The sequence below is a fragment of the Podarcis tiliguerta genome (genome assembly GCF_965153285.1).
Source record: "Podarcis tiliguerta genome assembly, chromosome: 10".
NCBI classification, from domain to species: domain Eukaryota; kingdom Metazoa; phylum Chordata; class Lepidosauria; order Squamata; family Lacertidae; genus Podarcis; species Podarcis tiliguerta.
Window position 1 is genome coordinate 39,172,450 of NC_139543.1, and position 17,122 is coordinate 39,189,571.

Here is a 17,122-nt window from a genome sequence, read left to right on the forward strand (position 1 = left end):
ACTCATAGAACTGTAGAGTTGGAAGGGATCCTGAGGACCATCTAGTCCAACCCTCTGCAATACAAGAATATGCAGCCGTCCCATACGGGGATCGAACCTGCAGCCTTGGCATCATCAGCACCACAGAAGATGTAAACAGAAAAGTAATTTGTGCATGAGATTCAACTTGGATGTGGATGAAAAGAAAATGTCACATGCAGCCCTATATAACATGCTAGTAGTACCTAAGGGAAGACAAACATTTCCTTTTGCAAACTGGTCCTTAGATGTTTCATCTAAATCAGCAGGGTTTTAGTGCTTAAGAAGCCATAGACCCCATGGAACCTATTGCTCCACAAAGATGCAAAGTCACCAAAAGTATCCTTCACATTGCTTCCAGAAACAAAGTACATGCAAAAGCATAGCTTACCTCCCACCTTTATTATATTCTTTCCCACATTTTCTAATCCTATGAGGTCAAACCACACGTCAATGTGGTGAGTATTCAGTACCCAGCAAAATCAAGACCCTTAATGAGAAATTATGCACAATTTGCAATGGCACTGTTTCTTTCTGGCTTTCTTGCTGTTTTACATGTTCTTTCTTTACCTCAGGGAAAGGGAGAGAATAATTTGGAGAACTTCGAAAGCTCATTAATAACAGACTACAGTAATTGCTGCACAATTTCATCTTAAGCTTTCATCTGAATATGCTATATGCTTATAGTAGTCATCCTGCTCTTGAAGTATAATTAAAAATATGTATGCATTTCAAATACAAATCAGTAGCATGTTTTCCTTACATTTTAGTCATCATGCCAAGTTTCTCATACGAAAATGTTTATAAGGTCATTTATCTTTTTCCATAACATGAACGTGCACACAAACATTTCATTTTAATCAAAAGATACAGATATTTGCACATGTTCACTTACAGTAGTTATGGACACAGCCAGGCATGGGATATCCAGCCATCCTGTCTGATCACTGCAGTTTTATTTTATAGACAATGGCTTCATTTTAACATCTATCCATTTAACACCCCAAGGTCTCAAGATATTATCAGGCCGTCATAAGCACTTGGTGGAACTGAGGCTTGTAAACCATGATAGTACTTTTTATGAGATAATATTCCTATTTGTAGTTTGGTTTTGACTGTCTCTTCAAGTCTTTATATAAGGTAACATACAACTGGAGCATGAAAAGAAGTAAAACTGCTCTGGTGATCAATTCATAGGAATGCGTTTTCCCACTTCAGGCAAACATGTATTAGTGATTTGAGTATCCTCAATTATTTCAAGGTAATATGCAAATGTGTTCTATAGATTGCATGGTTCATATATGGATATGTGCTTTTGAATCTATGATAGAGGGCACTAGATCTATAGGCCAAATATATATTTTAAAAAATTAAATTGAATATTTAAATTGTGTACACACACACACACACACACACACACACAGAACCTTAGAAATAACAAAAGACATTACCAAAAATCTTTGATTTTTTTCATCCCACCCACAAAACCACACACTCCTTTGCATTAAAACAAAACAAAACGGCAGGTTAATAAAATGCACAATTTGTTTACCAGAGACCAAAAGATCAAATTAATTATTCTGACAGAATTTGAGAAACCTCGGTGTTCTTAAAGACATTGGACCACCATCATAATTTCTTAACTCCTTACCAGCAGATCTGCACAAGTCTTCTGCTTAAATTTCAAGCCTTCATCTGAATCCCCATCTGGGTCTGCCATTTAGTTGGTCAAAAAGAATTATTTTAAGGTCCTGGGTTTGCCTTCACAAGGCAGCCTGCACACCAGCTTGTGCCATGACTTGTACTAGCACTAGTACCTACAACAAACAGCACAACGCGGCAGGTAATACCAGTTGAAACCTGTAACACAAAAACAAAGTCTGCTTTCCTAAGGAGGCAAAGTTCATGGATGGCATTTGCAGTTGATGGCCAGATAGGCTGAGCTGCTGCAAGTGACTGTGATACCAATTAAATTCAAGTCAGTCATGTGACTTACAAACAGTATGTAACTATGTAATACAAAGGTGTGGCAACCACTATACCAGCCCTGAATCATGCTGATTATAGAAACAGGACGAACATAAAAGACTTGACTTAATAAAGGGGAGAACACATATAAGTAGAGTCCTTCCTTTCTACAATAAGGGCTGATTCAACTAGGCTTCTCAGAAAGTATTTACCTGTTCTTCTGGGGGTGCTCTCAAGCTTCCCAGGAAAATATATTATATAGGTAAGAAGCGGTGGAACCACATTCGTTTGTTAAAATATACAAACAAGCCCAGAGGACTTTGGCCATTACAGCACAGATAGCAATCCTAAAATAGCTCTGGCAGTGTGCCAGATTACCAATTTATAATCCTCACCTAGGAGCTTCTACATTCTCAGATATTGTTCCAAACTCTTGTTCAGAGGTGAGGAATAAAAAAAAACCCCAGCCCCTGACATCCATCTCTTTCTACCCCTCTTGCTCATGTAGGGGCAAACCTCCAGTGTCTACTTATACCAGGTTGCTCCACACTCTTTACATAATTTAAGGGGAAAGGTTTCTCACCCCTTTGCCCTCCTCTCCCCCTTAGCTCTCTTACAAAATAATATTATAAAAATCAGCTTTTATCACCAGAAACTTCCTTGGATCTGCTGCTTGGAACAACAACAGTATCAAAACATAATTCACCCTCATAGTAGACAAAACAAGGGCTTCTAATTCACTGCTCAATTTTGTGGTGTATTGTACAACTCTAAATTCCTATCTGCCTGTATACAAGAATGATTTTGGGAGGAGCCCTATTCTTGTAGGTGTATGAGAATGGTCAAACATCTGGTAACACAGTTTCCTAGACACTACTAAGAGGTGTATGCATGACTCTTCTGCAACATTAGCCTTCAAATTGCCAGACTGGTGCCTACACTTTGCTACACTAATAAACTGATACCTATTAGAAGCAGACATCATTTATCACGGCTGCAGTGCTTCTTTCAACGTGTTGGCACATTTGTTAGTAAGACAGGGTAGCAAATGGGTTGACCTTATGCCATCTCATAGATTACAGAGAAAGGCAATCAAAGGGGAAAAAGTTGTCAAGTGCAATTGTGGCTCACAGAAACACTGGGCCAAATCAGCACACATACTGCATAGACAGACTCATAGCATCATATAATTGCAGAGTTGGAAGAGATCCTGCGGGTCATCAAGTCTAACCCTCTGCAATGAGGAACCTCAATTAAAGGCATCCAACAAAGGCCTGTGCAGAGCTCATCTGAGGCCCAGGAAGGGAGTCTTGTTAGCAACACAAGAACAGGCCTTCTCTGCAGTAGCTCTCCATCTGTGGAATGGTCACCCCAGGGAAGTTCGCCTGGTGCCTTCATTATACACCTTTAGGGGCCAATGCAAAAATGTTCCTTTTTAACCAGGCCTTTGGTTGATTTTATTGACACCCTATGCCCTTTTAAAACGTGTTGTTTTTTATTGTGGGGGGTTATTAGGTTGCTTTTATTTTGATTATGTATTTTGTGGTTTTATATTTTAATTTTATTCTGTGAACCGCCCTGAGGCCTCCGGGTATAGGGCGGTATATAAATTCTAATAATGATGATGATGATGTTATAAATTCAAACAAAAAAGCAGCTAATGGAGATGTACTGCAACATTGTACTGCTGCAAGTCCAATTTCTTCTATATATATTACTCATTGGCAGTACAGGAGTTCTAGAAAATACATATAATCCACTTTCATCCTCACTGACAACTAGCCTCCATTTTTATCTATGGATTACCAAAATCACCAACAGGCTTTAACAACTTTTCCTGGCAAGATAAATACTTGTAGAAGTATTCCCAAACTAAAGGTAATCTGTTCATATCTTGAAGCAGTTATTTAGGACTGGATTCTCTCTTCTTTTGTTACAGAAAAAGAAGTTGCAGGAGAAAATATATCTAGGAAAATCAGTGTGAAATATATTTCTGCTCTGACTTTTCTGACAGCTTCATTGTTTAAGAAGGCAAGGAGCCTTATTTTAGCAAATAACTGTATCATATTCCAAAGCCCTGAAACTGTTGTTTTTTATTAGTGGTATTCTTTTCCCATGCTTTCTTCTACAACATATTTATAATTCAGATTCCTGCAGGAGGAAAGCAGGGATTAATTGTCAGAGCTAAAGGCAGAGGAGGATGATACTCAAGGGAGAACTGACCAATTCCTTTTCCACTTTTTCTCTCATCTGTTTTGCTTTTTCCTATCCACTGAAAATTGAAAGGAATCGGATGAGGGACTCAAGGCAGTGGCAAAGGGCCAAACATTGCTTACAAGACAGCTGCTTGTTATGTCTTGACGTTTTGACACTGTGCTCAAATATTGCTTTCAAAAAGTTAGGGCTTAGAAAAGTGAACATGGTTAGTAGCCTCACTTCTGGCCAAGACAGCATCAGCATATGACTATTCAACGAATCTTTCCCCCAGCATGAATTTTAAAATTCATTTTTAAAAAGCTTTAAAGTTAAACACTTATTAAATAGGGGAGGGGTGAATATAAGACTTGTTTAAAAGCCAAACAAATAAATTATTTATTAAAACTTATACAAAATATCATATTATATTTGCAGGTTAGATTTTTAAATGACACTTTCTGTAAACCTACCTAGATATTTTTCCTAGTCTAAGTCAACAGCCAAATACTCTTATCTTTTCCTCCCCCAGCCAACTCACAGGTTTATACTGTCTTCTGTCTAGGCAGGAACTTACTGCTTCTTGTGGACAACTGCCAACAGCTGACAATTTGACTCCTACTATTCTGGAGGACTGCTGCTGGAGTCTTGTTCTCCCTGTAGACCTCCTCAGTTTCAGCCTTCTGTTATTTCAGCTTCCTGGTCTTCTTCTTTGGACAGCCACTGCCTGCTGCTGCTAGGACCTCCCAGTTCTACTCTGGCTTCTGCTTCTTCTACAGGCAAATGCTGCTGCTTCAGCTCCCAGATGCAGACTCTCACATGAGCCCTTCACATGCTCTGCCACTCAGACTTCCTTTTTATTTTATACAGTCAGAACCATTTTACCTATCAAAAGATTTCATTGGTTTTTAATCAAGGACCATTATTTAGAGTGGTCTCTAATGCAAACTGGCATAACAAAAAAAACCTGACAAGGCACATAGCTTTTGTAGCAACATAGTTGTCCTTAGCAATCTGTGAAACCTATGTATTATAAATCCCAGGCCTCCATTAGAAGTGAATTGCAAATATTCCCTTTGGGAAACTGGCATGCACAGCAAATGCAGAATTGAACCCTGCCCATCAGCTGATGTCACACACTCAGTGGTTAACAGGCAAGCGTGCTTTTGAGGGGAAAGACCTTGTAGGCCAAATTAGAAATCTTGGTGGGCCAATATTGGCCTACAAGCCAGAGACTGCCTACCCCTGCGCTATACAAATAACACACAGCATCATCATAACACCTTCAGTTCAGGATAGAAGATACGATGAAATAAAAACTCCCCACATTATCGATCACCACACAGGCATTCGACTTAGCACCTCTACAGTTATACAATACTAACATTGAGATCATTATTTTATCTCCTTCCTCTTCTTGAAGTTATAAGTTGCGCTATGAGCAATATCAAATCCCAGAATAGAGACAAAATCAGAGTAACACAATGGCAATGCTGTAATACTTGTTCTGACAGGCAACTGCAATACTGTGTGGGTTATAACTAAGAACCAAAAGCAGATTTGTCGAGTTTACAGTAACAAGATGTACTTGTCAGGATCAAATGCGCTGTGTGACACCATGCCATCTTAGATAAGCCATCTTGATCTAGATAACAGCATCCTGGAGCAAAGACACATTGACTTGAAGAGGACACCTCTTGCTGATTAAATAATAAAAAAGTGCCTAGGATCACAGCCAAAGTGCACATCTTTAAGTTGTTAGTAAAAAACATACTGTTTCATCAGTTGTTATTAAAGCTTGTCAAGCAGCATTCAGACCAAGGTTTGAGTCTGGTTACTTCAGTTTATCTGCACATTAGGTTAGCCAGTGACACAATGTGTATAGCTTACATCAGAAGCAAAGGCTTCTTGTTAGAATGCTCCTTATTCAGAGCATTCCCATCACTGATTTGGGAAGTGAAGGACATGCGATGATAACCACATTTCATATCTATCCTGTTGTTCCACATGAAATACTGTGTTTGGATTAGTTTTTTCCTATACCAGCTTTGATCCAAATTGAGAAAAAGAACCATCTGCGGTAGCTGTGTTTAACTTGGTAATGTAGACAGCCTGAGACACACTGAAGGACCGAATTGACAATTCAAAATGAAATCTAAAAGGTAGGCATAATGCTTATCACAGAGCAGCTATCTACATATCGTCACATGGCATCAGTTCTGAGTTTTTTAAAATGCCATTCTTCCTGGAGATAATCTCAACCACACTATTTAATGTGGCAATGGAATAAAAAGCATATATTTTAGGTGCACTGTTAATGAACTACAGATTTTAGTAGCGGAGGATCAAACATTTAGTAAATGCAAATTACCTGGGAAGTTGACCAAAATCGTATACACACTATACTTTAAAGCACCTTTGAAACCCATCCTGTCCCTCTATGAATTTTGGGAATTGTAGCTTACCCCTCACAAAGTTAACCCTTAATAAAATACAGTGCCCATAATTCTTTGGGGGAAATAATGTGCTTTGAATCTGCTTTAAATGCATAGTACAGAGTGCTTTGAATAAAGAGATACCACTTTTTGAAAGTTCCAAGCCCGCTATTTTAGCTTACATGTAATTTCGCCAGTAAATGCTTTAATCCATCCACTGAACAGCCACTGTGGGAGTTTGCTCTACAGAAGCACAATATCCACAGGTATATAATCAATTTGTCTGAAGCCCCAACAGTCAGTTAATACAAATAGCTCAGCAGGTGCTGGAAGAGCCAATGCGAAGAAAAACTGTTACACTGACAACAATGATCTTCCTCAAACAGCAGTAAAATTTATTGGAATTTGCAGATCTTAGCCATTCTTAAAATCTCTTAGTACCACACTGATACACCTTGAATTTTTGAAATGAACACCACTCTGTTTAGATCTTGGCTCCTTTCCCCTGAATAATGCCGTTGAAATATGCGTTATAAAGTTATTAACTTGTCATGTCTACCACAGTTATTAAGATATTAAAATCCGGAGCTCTAATGCATAATCATGGGACATTTTATAGAGGTGCAAACGACTTTGAGTGCACCATACAGATAGCCTTCACAACATTGTGAAGTCAGTGATGCTGGGAATGGTTGTCCAGTTGGAGGCCCACTGGTTCCACATTTGAGTCCTGAAGCAAAGCTCTAGATCTTAAGGACCACCAGGGTTAAGTTTAAAAAGTTGGTTTTTCTTTATTTTTGAAAGCTAGTTGGAAAACTGTAACCATCGTTTCTTACTATAACATACTTTTCTCATTCTGTTGGCCCCATATAGTAGCTAATAGTGGTGCAGCAGAGTTTTATACTCTGCAGTAGCTCTGGTAGAGCAACCTAAGGCTTATACGACAATGACTACAGCAGCGTTTATGAGTTATGTGAATTAAGCACATAATTATGTTCTATGGCTGTACCCATAGATATTTGGTTCTGCTGGTATCATGTTTTGCTAGACTGCAATAGTGATTGCTGATATCCCAATTTTTGCTGCTACATGAAGCAATTTCTCTGAGACCTGCCAAATTTTGAAGTATTTTCCACAAAATTTTAATAGCACAAGCTACAGAGTGTGTGTGTGTGTACACACACACTTATCAGACACAGTATTTTCAGCAAATTAAAACTGGATGGGTGATGCAGTTTTCTTGATAGAGAGATTGATAAGATAACAAGAAGCTATATTAAGTTCAATCTCCTTGACAGTGTTTGGTGTGCCCTTCATTAGCTGACCCAATACATTAGTTGACCCAATACTGTACTGTGCTGGTCTTTGTACATTGATGATTTATGCATAAAGAACACTTCAACATTCCAAGTGCTGGGCTGGGATGCTTTCTCAAAATTGGTATTTCCTCATGCAGGAGATACTCCAACTTGGCCTGTGAAAGGGTAGACTATGGCACCTTGTTGCAAGTGGATTTACTCACTGTCACTGATTAAGTACTACAGCCTTGCTAAGTAAAGCAGCAGGCTAAAAACCTTCTCACAAGTATATTTGCTTGCAAAACAACGCATCAGCCTGCTATTTCAAGTGACAAGCTGAACCATGTGCTTTGAAAAGTCTGTCTGACATCAAAGAAGACTGCAGGGAAAGACGGCAGCCTGCAACTGAACTTATGTTTGCATCTCCCACTCTCTGCTAGAAGAAAACCATGCTGGTTCAGCTGTCTTCCTGTATAATGTTATGCTATGGTTCTACAATATTGCATTTGAAGACCTAGTTGACTGGATTATTTGCATGGCAGCCAACTTAAAAGAAGAATAAAGAATGGAAGTTTTATTTGTGCTGTGAAGCCTAACAGTCTTATTATAATAACATATTATCTAATTAGAAGAAATGTGGTTTCTCTTCCAAAGGCAAATGAGATAGTTTACATATATTAGCCACAAGACACTTTATCTTCACACTTTACAGGTTAATCACTTGTTGGCCTTGGGTTCAACACAGTAAAAACAAACAAAAGATAACCACTTTGTTAAGAAAGGCAAATTGAGTCAGTTCTTGAGAATACTGTAGTCTTTCTAAAGCCTTTCTGGCATAGCAAGAGTAATCTTAAGCACTTCATAATTAGAAGCATATATTAGCCAGTACACAGAAAGAAAACCCTTTATTGCTCTCAGGTAATTGCTGTAATCTGAATCCACATTACAGTTGTTGTAGCTTACACAAAGATCATCTGTGGGTGATCTCAAATGGTTTTGGATGTATTAATAGATTTTCATCAGTGGGGATTCTTTTTTGTACAGGAATGTGAATCAATGTTTCAGTAGCCAGGTGATAATAGTGCAGGGAGCTTAGCAATGAAGAACAATATGTACAAAATTGGGCATGTGGGAACTATTAAAACCCATCAGTTTGTACAAATGCATTTGTATGAAAATCATAGTGTTCCCAGCTGGAGGCATATTCTGGAGTACCCTGAAATGGTTGCAAAACTCATAACCGGCAGTCTTAAATGCAGACAGAATATCTGAAGCTTAATACAACAGCCCACCAAACAAGAACTACTGTTATATTGAAGGAAGCTGGATATATTTCAGTCTTGTTAGTCCCAGAGAAGCTGAATATTTTGTATCTTACAGGATCTGAAACGCAGGAAACAATTTTCCTGCTGGACATCCATGGCAACGAAACAGGATTTTAACTTTCTTCTGTTACTTTATTGTCTATTTCATTTCCTCTTCCACCTGCAGCCTCCCAAGCCTGATAAACATGTCAGAATTTATTCACTGTAACATGGAGTATGGCAAAAATACACTGAACACCTCCTTCTACCAATATTTTGCCCAGAAATCAGAAAAAATGATACGTTTCAAGTTTAGGAATTAATGTTGGGAATTATTTGTTTACTCAAGTCCCTATTCTCAACAAGTACATTGCAAATCTTTGACTTCCAGGTTCAAGCTGTCACAACATGACCATTAAGATATGAAGAGGTCAGTTTAAAAATCTTTACACCCATAAGTTTCAAAGTTCCTAATTACAATCCTGTAATATTCTTTCTTTTTTACATTTATATACCTCCCACACTCTCAAAGGAGCCCAGGGCAGCAAGCAAGATGATAAAACAATATAAACATCTTAAAAACAATTCCATTACAGATACAGACTGGGAAAGATATCTTAAAAGACTTGTTGAAAAAGAAAGGTCTTCAGTGGGTGCTAAAAAGACAACAGAGATGGCGCCTATCTAATATCCAAGGGGAGGGAATTCCAAAGGGTTGGTGCTACAACACTCAAGTCCCCAATTAGTACCCAACATGGTGCAGAAGAGACCTCTTGATAAGATTGTAATTGCAAGAATTCCTCGCCAGTGCTGGATTTAAGTCAGTGCAGGCAGTTCCCCCACACAAGGGCGCCAAGCCGAAGGGGTGCAAAACTGAGAAGATCCATTTGAGGTTGCCAAATTTTGGGCTTGTGCAAGGCGTCGTATTATGAAAGATTACCAAAGTCCACCAACCCTGTCCTCACTTGCAGAGCACATTGGGTATATAAGGTGTGAGGTGATCTTTCAGGTATCCATAGCTTTATACACAAAAACCTTGAACTTACTGCAGTTGCTCACTGGCAGCCAGTGCAATTCTTTGACTGCAGGGTAATGTGTTGGTAATATCCTGCCCCAAATGAGCAGCTGCGCCACTGCGTTTTGCACCAGTTGCAGCTTCCAGAGCAATCTCAAGGGCAGCGCAACATAGAGAATATTGCACTACTCCAGCCTGGAGGCTATCAGCACATAAACAACAGAGGTCAAGCTATCCCAGTCCAGAACAGTTTCAGCTGTCTTACCGGCAGAAATTGGTAAAAGGCACCCTTAGGCATTGGGGTCACCTAGGCCTCTAGCAACAAAGAAGAATCAAGGATCACCCCCCAGACTACAAACCTGCTCTTTTAGGGGGAGTTCAAGCTCATCCAAAGCAGGCAACCGCCCACAGTGCCTGCATCTTGCCAGGATTCAGTCAGTTTATTGGCCCTCATCCAGCCCAGACACCAGTCCATAGAACTGCTTTATCTAGCAAACACTATTCAAGTATTATTGTATCAATGCCACATTTTCAGGATGCTCAGTTATTCATGAGCATGCTGAAATTTTGTTGGTGCAAGGCTTTATTAATAGCCTTGTTCCACTGCAAATCCCTAGAGTACTTTTAATATCAGGAATTATAAGAAAAGGAACAGAGAACTAATGGAAAGGACCTGCCTACTCTCAGTTCTCTCTGCCGGTAGAACATATTGAATGATATGTTCTAATGAGAATTCTTACTCTGATGCTAAAAATGAACCACCGGTGGAGGCACAAAGCTCTGCATGCAGATTTCAAAACTTTAATTTTATAAGCTCTGCACTCAGCTCAACGCTACACTTCCTCAGGTGGGATAATAAAACGTTAATGTGTAAGGAAGTACAAACTCAATAAGCAATTAAAGTTCAAGCTAACTACCGAGTTCCTTTCTTTTGCTTTTTTTATTTGAGCCGTTTGATTTAGCAAGTTCAATCACTGTAGTAAAAGGACTATTTACAGGGGGTGGGGATGAATAATTTCTTATAAACTGTAACAAACTTATGTCTGCATGCATCTCACAACTCCTGCAGGCACATTTGCTGAAATATTAGATAATGACCAGCATGGCCAATGATCAGGGATTATGGAAACTGTAGTTTAGCAAATTTAGTAAGGGATTAAGGGAACTGTAGTTTAGCCACAAGCTTTCTGTCCCTGAGTTAGAACAAGTTCTTTCTGTACCCGATGGCTATGAATGGATGTCCACCTGGCCTCACTCTGTACACATACTTTAGCTTCTGTCACAAAAGCAATGGTTGTGCCTGCAGCATAGCATGGAGAATGTTAAGCAAGAAAAGACTGCTTACAGTGGCATTTAAAATGTCCACAGCTTTTATTGACCAGAATGCTAGCAGAGTTTGGTGTAGCATAAGCTGAGGATCCAGTCACAGGACAATCTTACTACAAACTAGTACCGTGGCCCAGCCTGCATGCCAAATGCATGTTGGGGAGTGGAGAGTTGAAGGGATTTCAGGCCCACAACCATAAGAACCATGACTGTCAGTCCTATTACCTGACTGTATGGCAAACGTGCTAGTCCCCAAAATGGGCTGGGGCCTTGAAGGGACACCATAAAAGGTAAAGCTAAAGGGACCCCTGACCATTAGGTCCAGTCGTTCCCGACTCTGGGGTTGCGGCGCTCATCTCGCTTTATTGGCCGAGGGAGCCGGCGTACAGCTTCCGGGTCATGTGGCCAGCATGACTAAGCCGCTTCTGGCAAACCAGAGCAGCACACGGAAACACCGTTTACCTTCCCACCTGAGCAGTACCTATTTATCTACTTGCACTGGCATGCTTTCGAACTGCTAGGTGGGCAGGAGCAGGGACAAGCAACGGGAGCTCACCCCGTCACGGGGATTCGAACCGCCGACCTTCTGATCGGCAAGTCCTAGACTCTGTGGTTTAACCCACAGTGCCACCCGCGAAAGGGACACCATAATATCTGTTAAAGGATCCCCTGCTTACCTCTACCAAGTGCTTTAAAGTTCCTGCCATGAAAAAGTTGTGACAGAAATATGGAACACTGGAATTAAATGATAAACCACACATATTGCTATGAGGAATGTAGAAAGTTCCACATTGCAGAGACCATCCAATTGCAGAGACCAGCAACTTTGTCTAGAGTAAGGTAAAGGCTTTTAAAACGTGAGTTAGTATGTGGGCAATAGCAAAGCTAAAGCTTTTGTTTAGGAGTGGATCAGAAGGAAAAGGTTCTCTTTAGGGTCTGACTCCACACACCCCCCGGACCCGTCCACTAAAACAGCCTGCTGCAGGCTGCAGCCCATTGGCTCCCGGACAAGGCCTAGTCACAGCATATTGGATGATACGCTAGTTCATTACGCCACCCATATTTGCAGGAAGACATCCTTGATCCCTCCCACATTTTAAAGTGGTGAACTAATCCTGGCAAAATCATGGTAATAATTCAGGCAGCACAAGACTTTCACCACCCAGAACGATTTAAGTATGCAAGTATTCACATGATACATTCTACTTATACAACTGTACCACTGAAACACTCTCTCTCTCTCTCTCTCTCTCTCTTTGGGGGGGAATCAATTTCATTTAAATGCATCTCTGCATCAAAACCTCCACTACATATTTGGAGGTGGCACAAACTCAAACAAGGCATGAGGCTGTGCCAGTTCTGTTTGGAGCCTAATTTCCTTTGGGATCTTAGAATGTCACGCAATAGACCTGTCCTTGGCACCTTTCCTCCCTCAGTCCTGTTTATAAGGGATTCATTAAATAAACCAGAACTGGAACATATATTATCTTGTAAAGGAGGGTTTCTTGTTAATCATGTATATCCAAAATCACATACTACAGCTTAACAAGATGTTTCTTGTACATGAAGAATTCCTCTTCGATTACAAGTCTATTGTTGCTGCAGTACTAGAAGGATCTTAGCAGATGTGCTATTATTCTGTAATAATTTAAGTCATTTATCTTCAGCTTAGCAGTTTAACCATATTAAGTGATTGCTTAGCAATGAGAAATTGTCATGAACAATTCACGAAGTCTTGAGGCAATTATGGGTACGGCTTGCATAAACAACAGGCTGTGGGAAAATAAGCACACTGTATAATCGTTTCTGCATAGTTAGCGTATTTTGGTATTCTGGGGTGAGAACAGAAAATGTTCCCATCTAATTTTTAAAAGCAAACGGGTTTATCTTCCTACCCTGAAATTACATGTATTGGCTGTGGCAAAGACATCATTCTGCATTACAAATTTAACATACTTATTCCATAAGCCAGAGCTGTATCACAACAATACCTAAATCTCATGCCATAAGTGAATTAATGAAAAATGTATTTGTGATTTAGTTATAACCAAGTTTATATCAAGGACTAGGAAATTAAATAAGAGAAGCACATGCTAATGCTGAACTCCAAATCAAAATTTGTCTGAGGAACCAAAAAGGCATTTCAAACTCTTCAAAAGGAGCAATTTCTTAGCCCATTGCCCATTTCTTACTCAGTGGCATTTAAGTCCAAGTACATTTAAATAGATTTGCTCCAATTTATCCCTTGTTAGTTTTGTCCCTCCTCCCCTTCTGTTCTCTTCCTCCCAAACTTTGACAGGAATCTGTATGGCATTTTTACTTACCCTGTAAAACAGGTGTGGTAAACCTTTAGCTCTTCGGATGTTGAACTACAACTCCCATTAGCTCCAGAAAACATGGTTATTGGCCAAGAGGATGGAAGTTGTAATTCAGCAATATCTGGAGGGCCAAAGGGTCCCAAACACCTGCAGTAAAATACCAAGTGCACTGATGCCACTAACTAAGATGTTGGTGGTGGTGGTGATGATGATAATGATAATGAAGGAGGACCAGCCACGATTTGCTGAATTTCCAGAAATTTTATAGCTTTAGAAGCCAATGTGAATGGCTGTATGTACCCTTGCTGTATGAACTAAGCATACAAACAGAATAATTGAGTGTGTCATAGAATTGTAGAGTTGGGAGGAACTCAGAGTCCAATCACATGTAACACAGGAATCTCAGCACGTGGTCCCCTATCCAATTTGAAATCATACTGGACCCTGCTTAGCTTCGCAAATGGGCTAGCAGTGGGCCTAATGGATCATGTGTAACCAGTGTAATGCCCTCAACAAGTTGTTGGACTACAATTCTCATCAGTCCAAGCCAGCACAGCCAGTGATGAGAGAGGATGGAAGTTGGAGGGGGATACTAAATTGTAATAGATTATGTTGGGGCAAAGGGTAGTATATCATATTCAAGGTATGCAGGGCCCAGTCTAGTATAGTCATCTATTCAAAGCTACTATTCTCGTTATTAAATTGTTAAAACAGCTTTTTAATTATAAAAAGCAGCCATGAAAACCTTAGGTTCCCTAAGTGTTATCAATACTCTTAAGTGCTTCCTCTTTGGAGCCTATTGGACATTAAAGTCTGAACCAAATCCAAATGTGGGTTTTTGGCATTTTATTTTTATGTGATCATTTGAGCCGTTCATTCTGTTCTTCCAGGTTCATCAGTACTTTGGCAAACTACATTCAGTCTAAGCGTGGCCAAAAGGTTAACAAATGCAAATGAAAGTTCCTTCAAAATGTTTCTGATTTGCAATGCAATTTTTGTAGAGTGGTACCCTATGAGTCATGTAAGAGGTGCTTCAGATCTCCCAGTCAGTCACTGATCAAAAGGAAAGTCAAATCACCAATAGGGAAAATATTTGATTAATACCCCTGATAATTCAGGCAACAGGTTTGTTCGTAACAAACCATATTTAAAATCCAGTTCACAACTCTACAGATCGCAATTCAAACACCAATTTGACCCTGACACCTATTTTCAAGGGGGCCAGGAAGGATGTAAAGAGCAACCCAGTGCAAAAGAGTGGTGGAGCTTGCAGAGTGCTGGGCTGGAGACTCTGACTGGCTGCAGGTACAGCTAGCCAGAAGAGGGGGTATAGGTAGCACTTTGGGATGGAAAAATAAAAGCAACTGGAATATGGGTTACTGGCATTCAGTTGGATAGGGGTATATAGCCTCTGAGCTGTAATTCGCCCTGGCTGGATCTAGACACATCAAAGAAGTGTTTCAGTTAAACACGTTGTGAACTCTGTACGAGAAATCGGGTTGGCAAAATCGGAACTCCACAGCGCCATCTGGTGTCACTGTGTGCATCTGGTGCATATATAACGCAGATAAAGCGCTTTTTCTTTGCCAATGTAGCTGAGTCCTCTGAGGAGATATCTACAGCTGAGAAGGAAGTCTCTGAGCTGGGGTGTTCTTTTAAGAGTATATAGACAAGTGAGAACTGGTAGCTGACTTAGAGAAAGGAGAAGTGGAACCGTGAAGGAACGCTCTACTTGGGTTTCAATTCAGTAGGAAGGGGATAGATATTCTGGAGAGAGAAAAGGAATCCCAAACCAGTTAGGATGGGAGTATGTGGTAATCCCCTGGTCTGGTATACTATCAGAGGAGCCCCAGCAGGAGTGAGATTTATAGAAAGATGGGAAACTGACAGAAAGTACCAACTTGTTTCAGAACCTAAGTACAGTATTAAGACCTAAGCAGTAACAACTTCAATTAGTTTAAGGAATTGAAGTAAATATAAGCTGTGATTATGAAAACTTTGCCAAAAATGTGAATGACTAATCTAACCAGAATAAATATTATATGATTTATTAAAAAATTCCAATAGCAAAAATGTTTTCACATTACATAGTAATAGTTTCAGAACTACAAAAACACTCCCCCCCCCCACATCTGAAATAAACATCCGTTTGTACGATGTCCACAATGAAAACATATTTTGTTTAATGTTTATTGCTGCTCGCACTACCCACAACCTCTTTCTTCCTCCTCCTACCAAAGCAGGCAAGCAGGCCCAATCATACTTCAGTCCTCAAAGGGATGGAATTACTAACACTGCAGCAAACCCAAACACATTTGCCGAGAGAGACAAACCTATAATTCCCTCAGAGCAGCAGGGTCCGTGTGCCTGCTGAGACACCAGACTAGAACTGTCTAATACAAAATGTCACATTTCAGCCTGAGCTCACTGAATGCATTTACGAAGTGATGCAATTAACTCTGTGAGAATAACTGTGAAAAACAGAGCCTTCTCATCCCTGTGAGCTGCTATAAGCTACTAAGCCTTTCAAATAATTGCTACATCCAGCAAAACACAAATAATGGCACACAGGAAAAAAAGGAACATGGAAAACTACTGTATAACACATGTGACTTCACGTGTTCGCATGAATTAGAGCAAGAAAAATGGGAACATTATATCTATGGGATTCTATTTTACTGCATAATAGCCCATCATGTAATACAGAGTCTTTCTATTACACTTTCCATTCAGCTTGTCAAAATGCCTTTTGGGGGCAAAGAAAAAGCAGTTATCCCCGTAGTCACAGTGTTATTATGCCTGCTAACATTTCAAAGTTATTTAATTCAAAATATGTATACTGCTGAGAACAACACAGAAACTTGGCCCACTTTTCACAATGGGAAGCAAAGGTTACAGCCTTTCTAATCCAATATCAGACATGAAGTATTTCTGCAAGACACAGAGCACACCAGATTTGTTTAAAACAGAGCAGTTGCTCTGTCTACACTGCGGCAAGGTAAAGGAAAGGGACTCCTGTCATTTGCACCTGCAGTGTACAATCCAAGTGCTTCTGTTACGCAAGACCCACAGAAAAGATGGAGGTAGTCCATTTCTATCCTGATCTTCCACCAGCACACCCAGGGAAACCCTCGTGTGGCTATCCCATTTTATCCTAACAACAACCCTGTGAGGTAGGCTAGTCTGAAAGAGTTACTTGCTCAGGGCCATTCAGTCAGCTTCATTAAATAAAGATCTTCCCAGTCAA

At 40.0% G+C, this 17,122-nt stretch overlaps 1 protein-coding gene across 2 annotated transcripts in view; it reads right to left on the minus strand.

Annotated features, from left to right (window-relative positions):
* TMCC3 (transmembrane and coiled-coil domain family 3) overlaps window positions 1-17,122 on the minus strand; it is a 94,508-nt gene that overhangs the window by 69,754 nt on the left and 7,632 nt on the right. Inside the window, exon 1 of one of the 2 annotated variants that reach the window (XM_083401072.1) lies at window positions 1,670-1,896. The exons of the other annotated variant lie outside the window; for it this stretch is intronic. Coding sequence (XP_083257198.1) covers window positions 1,670-1,738 — 69 coding nt within the window. The 5' untranslated portion in view covers window positions 1,739-1,896. Of the gene's footprint in view, window positions 1-1,669; window positions 1,897-17,122 lie in introns of those variants that run through there. 2 annotated transcript variants of the gene reach the window in all.